The sequence below is a fragment of the Lonchura striata genome, chromosome 6 (genome assembly GCF_046129695.1).
Source record: "Lonchura striata isolate bLonStr1 chromosome 6, bLonStr1.mat, whole genome shotgun sequence".
Classification (NCBI taxonomy): domain Eukaryota; kingdom Metazoa; phylum Chordata; class Aves; order Passeriformes; family Estrildidae; genus Lonchura; species Lonchura striata.
Genome location: NC_134608.1, coordinates 65,233,949 through 65,248,013, shown reverse-complemented (window position 1 = coordinate 65,248,013; position 14,065 = coordinate 65,233,949). Strand labels below are relative to the sequence as shown.

The 14,065-nt window shown below is 52.4% G+C and overlaps 1 protein-coding gene across 1 annotated transcript in view; it reads right to left on the bottom strand.

The window, feature by feature from the left end:
* LOC144246356 (uncharacterized) overlaps nt 1–14,065 on the bottom strand; it is a 387,512-nt gene that overhangs the window by 261,938 nt on the left and 111,509 nt on the right. Inside the window, 1 exon segment of the mRNA XM_077783741.1 lies at nt 8,765–9,026. Coding sequence (XP_077639867.1) covers nt 8,765–9,026 — 262 coding nt within the window.

Sequence of the window (14,065 nt, the reverse complement as noted above, 5' to 3'; positions counted from 1 at the left end):
TGGTTACACCGGGCCCTGCACTGTCACACTGGTCTCCTTGGTTCCATGGGCCCCAAAATGTGACAATGGACTCCTTGGTTCCATGGGGCTTCACACTGTCCCAATGTTCTCCTTGGTGCTGCAGTTTCACGGTGGCTCCTTGGTTCCATGGGGCCCGAGGTGTTGTGGCGCGGCATGCGCTCCTCGCCGCGGCACTCCGAGCCGTGCCGGGCTGGGCGGTGAGGGAAGAGAACGGGCGGCCGCTTCCCCCTGCAAGCTCTGCAGTTCAGTTCGTGGCGTGCGGGGACAGACGAAGGCGACACGGGACTTGGGGGTGAACAGGATGGTTTTATTCAGCGAGCCCCAAGACCCCCTTGAGAGGGGGGCAAAGGTTTTATACAAGAATTCAGGAGGACGGGTGTAGGAACAGTAACCAATAAGGGAATAGTAGGGGAGGAGTTTAGGGCAGAATTAACCCATCACAATCTTAGCAGAGGAAGCAAGGGAGTGGAATAGTACAAATGGATCAATAGAGTGTTGAGCCTCACTAAATAGACAGGGAATGCTCTGGAAGCTGAGGAAGATGCTAGGATGAATGACAGGGAAGGTTCCAGGGAAAGGGGCAGGGAAAGGGAGGATTGGCAACTTGGAGATGAGGGGGTTAGGGGAGAGCTAGGGAAGACTGACACTGGGGAGAGGAGGAGATTAGGGATGGGCGGGGGGAAACAGATATTAAACAAATATCAAATTAAAGACACACCACCTCACCGAGGGTGTCACAAAGGCCCCATGATCACATGAGGTCCCACACTGTCACAATGCTCTCTGTGCTTCCACAAGTCCCCTCAGTGTCACAATGGACTCCTTGTTTCCACGAGCCCACACAGTGTCACAACGGCCTTCCAGATTCCCTGAGGCCCCAGAGTGTCACAGTGGACCCTTGGTTACACAAGGTCCTGCAGTGTCACAATGTCCCCTTGGTTCCATGAGGCCCCGCAGTGTCAGAAGGGCCCCTTGGTTCCCCTGGGCCCTGGACTCTCCCAATGCTCTCCTTGGTTTGGCAGTGTCACAGTGGTGAAACCCCTCGGTCACACGAGGCCCCGCAGTGTCACCATGGCCTCTGTGGTTCCACCAGGACCCAGTGTCACGGGGACTCCCTGGTTCCATTTGGCCCCTGAGCACCACAATGGAGCCCTGGTTCTATGGGGCTGCACAGTGTCACCATGGTCCTCTTAGTTCCATGAGGCCCTGCACTGTCACAATGGCCCCAGAGTGTCCCAATTATCATAGAATGACAGAATCAAACAGGCTGGAAAATACCTTTGGGATCATCAAGTCCAGGCAATGTCCTAATACCGCCTTGTCACTCAGACCATACCACTGAGTGCCACTGGAGAGGGACAGTGACTCTGCCACCTCCCCCCTGGCCTGCCCATTCCAATGTCCACTCACCCTTTCTGTGAAGAACTTCTTCCTCTTGTCCAGCCTAAACCTCCCCTGGTGCAGCTGGAGGCTGTGTCTTCTTGTCCTGCCCTCCAGCAGATCCACACTCACACCCAGTTTGGTGTCACCTGCAAATCTGGGGATGGTGGGCTCGATCCCCTCACCCAGATCATCAGTGAAGATGTTAAACAGGGCTGGGCCCAACACAGATCTCTGGGGGACAGCACCAGGGACTGGACACCAGCTGGGTGCAGCACCATCCCCACCCCTCTCTGGGCCCAGCCTCCAGCCAGCTCTTCCATCTCCCAGCCAGGAGGGAACCTGCCCAAGCCATGGGCTGCAGCTTTTCCAGGCAATGCTGTCACAGACAGTGTCCATGGCTTTGCTGAAGTCCAGATGGACACATCCACAGCCTTTCCCACACCCACAGGTGGGTCACTTGGTTATAAAAGGAGATCAGGTTGCTCAGGCAGGACCTGCCCCTCTTAAATCCATGCTGGCTGGCTCTGACCCCTTGGCCATCCTGTGGGTGCCCTGTGGTGACTCTCAAGGTGATCTGTTCCATAACCTTGCCAGGCACCGAGGTCAGGCTGACAGGCCTGGAGCTCCCCAGATCCTCCTTCCAGCCCTTCTTGGGGATGGGCTCACACTGGCACCTCCAGTGCTCTGGGACCTCTCTGGTGAGCCAGAACTGATGGTAAATGATGGGGAGCAGCTTGGGGAGCTCATCCACCAGCTCCCTCATCCCCCTAGGATGGATCCCACCTGATCCCATGCACCTTTGAGCATCTGTGTGGCTCAGCAGGTCAGCAGCTGCTTCCTCCTGGATTACAGGGGCCTGTTCTGCTCCCTGTGCCCATCTACCAGCTCAGGAGAACTCTTGTCCTGAGGACAATCTCTCCATATATTGAAAATTGAGTCAAACAAGGTGTTAAGTACCTCAGCCTTTCCCTTATCTTTAGTTACTCTATTTTCCACTGCATCCAATAAAGAGTAGAGGTTCTCCTTATACCATGTTTTGCTATTAATCATAGACACGTTTGTTATTATTTTTCACAGAAGTGGCCAGGTTAATCTTTAATTGAAATTTCACCTCTTTCCTTTTCTATTTCTGCATGATGTAACAACCTCCTTAAACACTTGCTAAGTTGCCTGACCTTCTGTCCAAAGTTAATGCTCTCTCTGCTTTCCCCTGAGTTCCCACAAAAGCTCCATGGGCAATCAGGACAGTGATTTTCCTCACCAGCTCATCTTTTGCCACACTGGGACAGGCTGCTCCGTCCTCCTTAAGATTGCTTTCTCAAAATGTGTCCATCGTTCCTGAACCCCTTTGTTTTTAAGGGCTCTTTCCCTTAAAAAAAAATCAGTACCTGATTTTTTACTCCCCAAACCTGCATCCTAAATAGGCCAAAGTCTGCCCTTCCTAACTCCAGTGTGGAAGTTTTGTTGCTGCCCCTCCTTCTTTCACAGATCATTGAAAACTTGATTATTTCATGGTCACTGTGCCACAGGCAGCCTTCGAACCCCACATCTGCCACCAGCCCTTATCTGTGTGTGAACAGCAGGAGACAGAGCTTTCCTTGGGAGTGGAGTGTTACCAAAAATTGGGTAAAACAGAAAACTGCTTAACACCAGTGCAGCATTAAGAAGCAGCATTCTTTATTCAGCCGGATGCATGGGGGATAGCTCCTCCCAAAGCCGAGCATGCAGAGTACAGGAAAGTTTCTGTTCATTCTGTGTATTTTGCACACATATTCATTGATTGTGCTGGACTAAACACACACCTTGTTAAGGTGTTCTGAATGTTAATGAGCCCTGGAGCACTGAATTCCTGAACTGAAGAGCTGAAGGCTGAAGAAGCCTCTGGAGCAGTAAAATTCAGCAGCAGCCTCCAAGTTGCTGAGGATGTCAGCAGCCCCCACTGAGGCCATCCCTGCCCAGAGACCCTGGGGCAATGGGCAGACAAGGAGAGCGTCCCTGGGGCTGGGGCAGCAGAACTCAGAGGCACCAGCGGCTCCAGCTGGGAAATGGAGTGTGGGATGGGGCTGTGAAAGCCCTGCCTGGGCTGTGCCAAGCAGGACACACAAGCCCTGACCCCCATCCACTAAAAAACTCTCTCAAGGTGACATTTAAAAGGAATGACAATTATTTCTGTCCTCTGAGTTGGATGCACTGGAGCAATACTATCAAGAGATACTCAGGAGCTCTAAACAACAAAACAGCCTTTACTGGGAAATTTAGAAAAATCAGAGAAACTTTGGCAAATGTTTTAATCAACAAAAAAAACTTCTCAAGGCATTAACTTGGCCCATTCAACTTCACAAACTCTAAGCCTGTTCAATTTTAAGATAATCAAAATTTGCAAGAGTACAGAAATAGAAGAAGTAGACACAGAAAGAGAGAAAAATAATACTTAGAGAAGCACACACAGAGCTACCAACTACTGGATTCCAGCAATGTTCAGCTGGAAATTCCAAGAGGAGGTAGGGTCAAGATGTGTGCTTGCCTTGTGGTCAGCCTTAAATACCCCTTGGTCTTCCTGAGCCCTTCCCCCAGGTGGGACTTGGGGCCATTTGGTCACTCAGGAGCTGGGCTGGGGCTCCAGAGGTGGCTGTGGAGCATTGCCTGTGCTGTGCCAGGGACTGGCAGACACTGCTGGGCTGGGATAGAGGCTCTGGGGGGATTGGGGTTCCAGGGCAGGGCAGTGCTGGGGTTCCAGGGCAGGGCAAGGCTGGACCTGCCCCTTCCTCCCCCACACTGAAATGTTTCCAGCCAGCAATCTCCTCCAGTCTGTCACAACAGTCAACATTGGTGGTGAAATCCCAATATGGCCATTGACACCTGCAGGAGAAGGACAGTTGTTTTCTATAGGAAGGAAAGCCCCAAGCCCCAGTGAGAAGAGACCCTGCAGGTGCCAAGCTGTCAGGCAGCCCCTGGAGGTCAAACCAGCCAGACCTGTTCCATGTTCCCTTGGATCCTTGGGACCCCACAGTGTCCCAGTGGTCTCCGTGGTTCCCAGGCCCCACAATGTCAAGTGGCTCCTCTATTCCATGAGGCCCAAAATGTCACGATGGACCTTTGGACCCTGGGGGTTTGCGATGTCACAATGGTCTCCTTTGGCTCCACAGTGTCACAATGGAACACTGATGACACGAGGCCCTGCAGTGTCACAATGGACCTTTGGTTCCCTGCAGCCCTGCAGTGCCACAAAGGCCTCTTGGTTTCACGAGGCCCCACAGTGTCACAATGGTCCTCTTGGTTCTGTGGGGACCCCCAGAGTCACAATGTTCTCACTGGTGCCATGAGGCCTCACAGTGTCACAATGCTTTGCTTATTCTGTAGGGCCTCATAGTGTCCCAAAGGTCTCCATGATCCCATGAGTCCCCTCAGTGTCACAATGATCTCCTTGGTTCCATGGTGCCCCACAGTGTCACAATGGCCCCTTGGTTCCATGAGGCTGTGAAGTCTCTTAATGGTGTCTCCATGATTCCATGAGGCCTTGCAATGTCACAACGGGTCTTTGGCTCCCTGGGTCTCGCCGTGTCACAATGGTCCCTTGGTCCCATGACACCCCAAAGAGTCATAATGGTCTCCACAGTTCCATGAGGCCCCGTGGTGTCACAGTGGACCCTTGGTTTTATGGGGCCTCTCAGTGTCACAATGATCCCGACATTCCATGGAGCCCCACAGTGTCACAAAGGTCCCTTGGTCCCAGAGGCCCCACAGTGTCACAATGGTCCCTTGGTTCCATGGAGCCCCACAGTGTCACAATGGTCCCTTGGTTCCATGGTGCCCCACAGTGTCACAAAGGTCCCTTGGTCCCAGAGGCCCCACAGTGTCACAATGGCCCCTTGGTCTCACAGGCCCAACAGTGTCACAATGGTCCCTTGGTTCCATGGTTCCTGTGCTGGTGCATTCCCCCCTCCCCTTCTCAGGCCGCCCTGCCAGATGAGAAATGCTCGCTGGCCTCGGCCTTGGCCAGCAGCCCCTGGGCTCAGCTCCTCTGGAGCTCATCACAGACACTGTCTGCTCCAGGCACTGCTGCTGCCCAGCCAGCTCCTGGCTGCTTTAGGAGCAGCCCTGGGAACTGTTTGTGTTCCCTCAGTGGCACAACATCCCTGTTCTCACCCTGCCAAAGAAAGCTGCTGATGCCAAGTGCGGCCAGGGTGAAACATGGCTGGGACTGCAGCCCCTCTCTTGGGGCCCTACAAACAGCACTCCAAAAGGAGCCCTTGGAGCTCTCCTGGGCCAGCGACTCCCTCTGAGTGGGGCCTCTCCGAGCCGGGAACTCTCCCGTTTGCTGCACTGGGGATCCCCAACAACGAGGGAGCCTGGGCGATCCCCCCACTCCTCCAGGCTCAACCCTTCCCTGCTGGGGAGATGCCAAAGCATCCCCAGGAGCATTTCCCTTTGCTCAGGGGAATTTCTCACAGGTGCCTCGCACTGACTCTCTGTGTCTGTGTGCACACAGGAGTGCCTGTGCTGGGGAAATGTGGCAGAAATGCTGCTCCCTGAGGGGTCTGACTGCCTTGGATAGCAGAGCCAGTCAGGCCTGTAGGTAAGGCTAAATCACAAGGTCTAAGCTAAGTGGAACGCTGCTAAGAGTTTTTCTTTTGCTAAGTTCATATGTTTAATATAAGTTATATGTTAAATTAAATATTGTTAAATGTTATTCCTGTTTTAAATTGCATAGTTATAGATTATAAGTTAGGTTAAATACTGTTAAGCTCTGTTCTTTTGCTAAATTGTTAAGTTTAATGTAGAAATCAAGGTAAAGGTACAAGGTAATTCCTATTAGGTTTTAGGTCTGTTAAGGTTTTGGGCCATATTCCTTTTATCCTTGCCCTCATTTTTTTTGTGTCACACACACAGGGGCAGTTCTCAATTCATTTCTGGTTTGATTGCCTGGATTTTGTTTGGTTTTGTTGTTGCTTTGTTTCCTTGCTGTGCCTGAAGTGCCCAGTCAGGAGCAGAGTGAATCTTGCCAAGGAACTTTGTGCTGCTGTCACTTTAATATTAAATCTGGTTTTTGCTGGGGATTTTTTCAGCGCTCTCAAGCCCTCGTTGGTCACAGGGTGAAGGAGCCCTGGCCCAGGCTCTGGCCCTGGGGGACACGGGGACGCTGCCGGGGGGTCCCTGTCCCCCTGTCCCAACCCCCATGGCTCCAGCCCCCGTCCCCATGTCAGGCTCTGGGGTCGATCCTGTGGAACATTCTCTGGGGGAGGCAGCGGCACCGGGGGCGGGGGGACTTGGGGGGACAGGGGACCCCGCTGTGCATGAGCAGCGTTGGACTTCTCTGGGGGAACTGGGAGGGGGCTAGGGCAGAGTGACCTCCCCAGTGACCTCACACAGCCTCTCAGATGTCACACAGCCATCTCTGTGATGTCACACAGCCCAGTCTGTAATGTCATACAGGCCCTGTGATGCTGGGCAGTTCCGGCGCCATCCCAGCAGTGGCCTCTCCCTCCTGCCCCGTTCCTCAGCTGGTGCCGCCCTTGGGGCACTGGGCCTTGTCTTCCTCTTCTCCCTGGGCATCCCCTGCCGCCTGCCCACCCAGGTTGTCCTGGGGAGCTGCTGCCCCTGAGCCAGGGGCTCTGCTCTGCTGCCTTGGGCACCCCGGGGTTCCCAAAGCACCCCACGGCCAGGCTGGACCCAGAATGTCACAATGTCCCCTTGGTTCCATCAGGCCCCGCAGTGTCACAGTGCTCCCTGTGCTCCCTGAGGCCCCACATCACCCAGCCCAGGCCATTGCTGTGGTTCCAGTCCCTCCCAGTATGATCCCAGTGATTCCCAGTCTCTCTCAGTATATCCCACTTGATCCCAGCATGCTCCCAGTCACACCCACTTCCTCCCAGTTGCTTCCAGCATAATTCCAGTTGCCCAGAACCACTTCTAGCCACCCTCAGTGCAGTACCAGTTGCTCCCAGGATATCCCAGTTGCACCGACCATGGTCCAAACTGCCCTCAGAATGTTCCTGGTCACTCCCAGTATGATCCCAGTCCCCCTCAGTGTTGTTCCAGTTCCACCCAGTATGTTCCCAGTTGCACCTAGTCACCCCTAGTACAGTCCCGCTCACTGCCAGTATGACCTCAGTGGCCCCCATTACAGACACAGTCACTCACAGTTGCCCTCACTTGCCCCCAAAATGGTCCCAGCTGTTCCCAGTGTTGTCCCCTCCAGTATGGTGCCAGACACTTCCAGTATATTCCAATTGCCCCCAGCATGCTCGATCCCAGTCACCCCAGAGTCCCCAGTATGGTTCCAGTTGCCCCCAGGATGACCTCACTCATTCCCAGTATATCCCAGTTACCTCCAGCAGGCCCCCAAGCCCCCTCCCAGCACCACAAATGGCCCCAAGAGCCACAACAGCCTTTCTCAGTCCAACCAGGAGTCCCTAAAACCCCTCCCAGCCCTCCATGGAGCTGAGTGGGAGAGGTTGGTGGACAGGAACATCCTCAGCAAGGGTCAGCTAGGACACTTCAGCAGCAATTTGGGCATATTGTGGGGAACACTTGGACTGGGCAGACCCAGGCCAGGGACTAGGACAGACAGCCGGAATTCATGGAGAACAGATGAGGTCAGATGGACCCATTCTGCTGGAACAACTACAAGAGCATGGCCATGTCCCTTGGCTTGGATGGTCCCAGAACAACCAAATCCTCCCCTTAACCTCAAATTCACATTCAAATCCCAGTAAAATGATTCAGCTTTAGATCTCTTTACTTGATTTCTTTATTTTTACCCCAATTCTAGCTGTTCTGATGGGATAAACAAGGAGATTATTCAGGTGGGAAAAGATCTCCATGATCATCCATTATTGCTTGATGCCACCAGAAGAAAAAGTGACACAGCAGGTAAGAATTTCTTGGGCTTTAAAGTCAAAGAAACAGCTCTTCCCAATTAATTTTCAATGTTGATCAGAGTCCCGATGGATTTTCCTGGTCTGTGTTCATCCAGGTGTCTATGGGCATCCAGGAGGATTTGAAGACCACTTTCCAGGTGTCTTCTCATCAGGGATCACAAGGAATGTGGGTCACCAGGGCTCTGACCAACATGGGTCTTCTAAAGGGGGATGGAGGTGGAGCAGCACACGAAGCTCTTCCTGAAGTCGGGGCACTCACAGGGCTTCCCTTACCTGTGCCTAAGTTGGTGTCGAGTCAAGTGAAAGCTCCTGGAGAAGCTCTTCCCACACTGGAGACACTCAAAAGGCTGGTGTGGATGTGCCGGTGCCTGACAAGGTGGGAGTTTTGCTTGAAGCCCTTCCTGCAGTCGGGGCAGCGGAAAGGCCTCTCCCCTTTGTGAATCCTCTGGTGCTTGCAGAGATCAGAGCTCCACCTAAACCTCTTCTGACACTCGGGACACTCATAGGGCCTCTCCCCAGTGTGGATGCGTTGGTGGATGATGAGTTCTGAGCTCCAGCCGAAGCCCTTCCCACACTCCCCACACTTGTAGGGCCATTCCCCGGTGTGGATCATCTGGTGGCGGATCAGGTGGGATTTCCGCCTGAAGCTCTTCCCACACTCCGAGCACTTGTACGGCTTCTCCCCATCATGAAGCTGCTCATGGACCACCAGCTCTGAGCTCTGGCTGAAGCTCTGCCCACCTTCCTGACACTGGGTGTGTCTTTCCTCCTCAGATGACCCTGGGCTGGTTTTGCAGCCCCTCCTCCTGTGGGATGTCTGGGGCTTTTCCTCCCCGTTGGGTTCCTGTGATGTGGAGCCAGTCAAAATGGCCTCTTCCATGAGGTTCTGCTGCAGGGATTTGTCCTTCCTGGTCTCCATCTGCAGCTCCTGCTCTGGGGGAGGAAGGACAAGGAGAGGATGGGATTTGCCAGAGGGAAGGGCAGGGAGATCCCCCGAGTGCGTCCCTTGCAGGAGGGCACCAGTAGCGGGGCTGTCCTGCAGCCGGGGGCCAGGCTGGGCTGGGAGATGGAACAGGAGAGAGGGGGAAAGGGGCACTGACTTCCTCCTCACCTGCCTGGGCATCCCAGGGCATCTTCCTCTTCCTCGCAGCCTCCTCCTCCATCTGGAAGATATTTGGAGATGGGAAATCTTGTTTTGAAAGGAAAACAAGGGATGAGCACAGTGAGTTTTGTACTGGTTTGAAGGTAAACCAGTGGGAGAGTCTAAGCCAGAATGACAATTTAATAGGAAAATTAAGATCAAAGCTATGATACAGAAAGACTGGTTTAAACTCACAGAGTCAGAATATAGCTTGACACCCTGATAATCAGGATGGTGGTAGCAGGATGATGAAATGGTGGCTGCAGTCCGGCTGGAGTGATGAACGTGATTCTGTTAAAGCAGTGATCCTGTAGAAGGGTCTGGTCTTCCTCTGAAGGTCCAGTGGTGCTTATGGAGCTCTTCTCCTCTGGGAATGCAGCAGAAAAAGTGGTTGTGGTGTTGCAAGGGTGAGATTATATCCAGGCAGGAATGCTTGGTTCCTCCCCCTGGGCGGAGCATCCCACAATGGGATGATGTAATTTTATCAGTGCTGCAGTGACACTCAATGGCCCATTAAGAGAAGATGGCCCTGGAGGGCGTTATCAGGGCTGAGCCATGGAAGAGATAAAGAACACTGCCCCACCTGTTGATAACAGTTTATGGAGATGGAGACTGAAAACACTTTTGGTTACATCTGACACTGTAACCGGAAACAGTGAGGCAATCCCTGCTCAGGGTGGGGGGTGAACACCACCCCCCTTACCCAAACTGGCTCAGGTGTAAAACCCCCACCCTGGGAAGGCCACACACACAGGGGACAATGCCACACTTGCCCTGCTCCAGGGGAGATCTCTGTCCCTGTCACTCCCTTGCTCTCTCCCCTTTTCTCTTTCTTTCCATCTCTCTCTCTACCTCACATTTACTGTTCAATAAAATCCACTTTGGATTTGGTCTCCTTAGCAGCTTAATTGTGGCAGAGGCATCTCTCCAACAATTTTGTTAACCAGATTGTGACATTATTTTGGCACAGTGAGTTCAGGGCACTGTTGTCTGACCCCAAGTGTGTTTGACAACAGCATGGTTCCCTCCTCTGAGGAGGTTTTGCCTCTTTCTGGAGGAACTCTTGGAAATTTTGATGCAGCCTCCTCTGAGAGACTTATGGAAGAACTTATGAGGAAAATGGCTCTTGTGGGTGGCCAGTGTAGAGAAAATATTTTGTTTTCCTTCTTTGAAAAGTCTGTTAAAATCACTGGAAGAAAGGGATAAAATCATACCAGCAAGACTGGCAGGGATCATTCACCACGCAGTGAGGAACAAAAGGTTACTAAAGTCCCACAAGAAGCCCTGCTAAGGTAGCTAAATGCCAAATAACTCCTGAATACACAGGCTTTGGGGCTTTACCAAATGTGAGAATCATTTTCTCTTGCTACCTGTCTCCTTTGTGACAGCTACACTGAGCTTTCCCTCCCATTTAATAACCTGTATTGGGCTAAATGTCCACTTTTATCACAACCTGCCAGCAGCTGAGCTGGAGTTGTGCCGGAAGTGGTGAAATTTGAAATTGCCACAGAATTGCTTGTATTGTCAGTTTATTAATATTTGGGATTTGTTTGCATTTTCATCACAAGTGACTTGTGGGAAGAGCAAATATTCCTGAAGGTATTTTCTGTAGGGTTAAGTTTGATTTCTGGCAAGTTTGTTTAACCTGGTCCCCAGGGGATGCTCGAGGGGTCTCTGTGCCTCTCACCCTGAGGGATGCTTGGGAGGGGCTTGGATGGGTTGTCCCTTTCCCTGTCACTCCAGGCCATTCCCCAGGGGAGTCCTAGGCCCTGTTACCCCAGGGCATTCCCTGAGGGGTTGTCCCCATCTCTTTCACCCCAGGCTATTCCACAGGGGCTGTCCCTGTCCCTATCCCTGTTACCCCAGGCCATTCCTGAGGAGGTGTCTCTCTCCCGGTCACCCCAAGCCATTCCCCAGGGGGGTCTCCATTGTTCTCACCCTCTCACCCCTGTGCCAGGGGAGTGCTCGGGGGAGACTCTGTCCCTCTCAGCCAAGATGTGCTTGGGCGTTGAAACAGGGTATTTTACAGGTTAAATTTAACAGGGTAGAAATCCATTTGGATTTAGGTGAAATGTGCTGTTTTGAAGTATTAGCAGCTTGCTAACATAGGTAAAATGTGCTGTTTAGTCTGCTAGCTCTGCTGCTGAAACGCAGATAGAAAATCAATCCCCACAAATCCTGTAAGGAGTTGTATGGACGGTATGTTTATTGCAGCGCTGGACGCATGTGGGGATCGTTCCCCTTCAAAGGACATCAGCACCCTGTGTAAGAGACGGTCCCAAGTTCCCCTCATTTTTGCCTCATGTTTGCCGCAATGGCAGAGACTGAGATGCTGGAGACCCTGATTGGAGTTCCAGCTTGGAGAGATGGATGATTATTTTTGCAGGTGTATTTGCTGTACCACCACAGACCACTGCTTCAAGCAGGGCCTGGCAAGGACCTGGCAAGGAGTGGCTTGTTCTACGCGCTCACACTGGCTTCATGATACCTGCTCAACCCACGGATTTTCCCACCTCTTGGCCAAATGAACTTCGGGGTAATTCTGATGATCTCCCACGGAAGACCCCTCATCTCTCTCGTGACCACTGTGACAGACAGAGATCGAAGCCCCTCCCAAGGACTGAGACTGAGACCCCCACCACAGGGAGGAAGGCTGGCCTGATCAATGTGAGATGTTTCCCAGGTGTGGTTGATGGACTAAGAAGACAATGTCTCTCTTTCACAGCTGAAAACATGACCTGTTTCTCCTCGGTAGCTTCAATGGACTTATTCTTCATTCTACCTGTTCCCCCTCAATGACTTCAATAGACTTTCATTTTCTTTTGCCTGTTTCCCCCCCTTAGACAGAGGACCATGAAAGACCCCTGAGATTACCAAGATTTTGAGATTCTCCCCGACACAAGAAAATGGATTGTCATTGTCTGGACCAGAGAGGATTTTGTCTGCCTTGGTACCTATAATCCCCTTTCCCCTCCTTTTCTTTCTATCCTTTCTTTCCTTTCTGTTCCCTCTATTGCATTTGCTGTTGGCACTCTATAATAAAGGTGCATTTGTTGTGATTAAAGTGATGGTCCCCTGCTGTTTGCCTTTTTGCACTTTGGGGATTGGTAAATGAAACATCATGACACCCTGCTCCTCCAAACAGATCTTGACACTCCCTCACGGGATTGGGACCTGCGGGCAGGGTCCCTTCCTACCCCAATAGTTCTGGGATTCTGTCAGGGACTCGCTTCCCTTTCCTTCTTCCCTCTGCTTCCAGCTGTGAATGTGCCAGAAAATGCCCAGCAAATCCACCTTTGCTGTGTGCTCTGGGAGCTCACACAGCTGATGCACCTTGTCCCCTGCCCTGCACAGCTCCTTGGGAGGCACGGCAGGAGCAGCACCCTGAGAGCCTCGGGAATGCCCCTCTGGGATCCATGGCACACACTCCCAGGGGCTGGAATTCCTGTTCCCAGACAGGAAAAGATGTTCCCAGACAGGAAAAGATGTTCCTGCCCTTGAAGGCAAAGCTCTTAACAAGGACCCAAAAGCCAAGTGGAGCAAGATCCTACAGTGACATTTCACTGCCAGCCTTCATAACTTCACCCATGGTTGTTGTAGCTCATGGACTGGGAATTAAATCAGGGCAGGGCCTTTGGTAAGAGCTGCCCTGGGTCAAGTGAGACACTGAGAGAGAAACAGAGCAGGTGAAGGAAGGCAGGAGAGAAAGGAGGACACAAACACAATCAGCTGAGAAGGTAGCACTCTGAAAACAGAAATGCCATGGACTGAAAATGAATGGGATGAAAAGAAATAATTTTGTAGCTTGTATTTCCAATCAAAACACAATTTCCTCACTTTTTCATCAACCTCCTCCTGGTGTCATTCAGCAGGGCTGTCAGAAAGTTCTTCATTCTGAGCGGATGCTCCAGGCTGCAGCCACAGGAAACAGGGAATGGGGATTTTCCTGCTCCTGGGGAGTTTGACATCCTCAGCTGAGGAGAGAAGGAGGCAGCAGGAGAAAAGGACAGCTGGGCTTCACCCTTCCACAAGAAAGAGGAGGGGAAAAATCTCTCATCATGTTTGCAGCTGCTCCCACAGGGATGTGAGGGCTGATCCCAGAGCCCCAAGGGTCACATTCAGGGCAGCCCTCAGGGAATGCTCACCTGGTATTGGGGGGCTGCATGGGAGCACCTGGATCTTGGAGCACCCAACTGCCCCCATGTTTGGATGTGCCTGAGGAGGGCTGGGACAATGCCAGGGACATCCTGCAGTGACATCCCCCTGTGTGTGCTCAGTCCCAACCCTGACCCTGATCCTGGTCTCAATCTCACTCCATGGTTAGACACACTCAGAGTTCCGTATTTAATCTCAGCCCAGTGCCAAACTTATCTAGGCCCAGACCCAATCCCAGCCTCAGCCCTAAAGCAAATCCCACATTTTGCCTTAACCCGAATCTCAGCTCTAATCCAAATCTCAGCCCCAACTCCAACCCCAGACCCAATTCCAGCCCTTTCCTAAATCCTCAGCCCCAAACCAAATCCCAGGTTCAGCCCTTCTGGGGGTTTGTGGGGGGCTCTGTCCTTCTGACCCTGATGATGTTTGGGTGGGGTCACACCAGGGCTGAGAGGGACAGAGACCCCCCGGCCTCCCCAAGGAT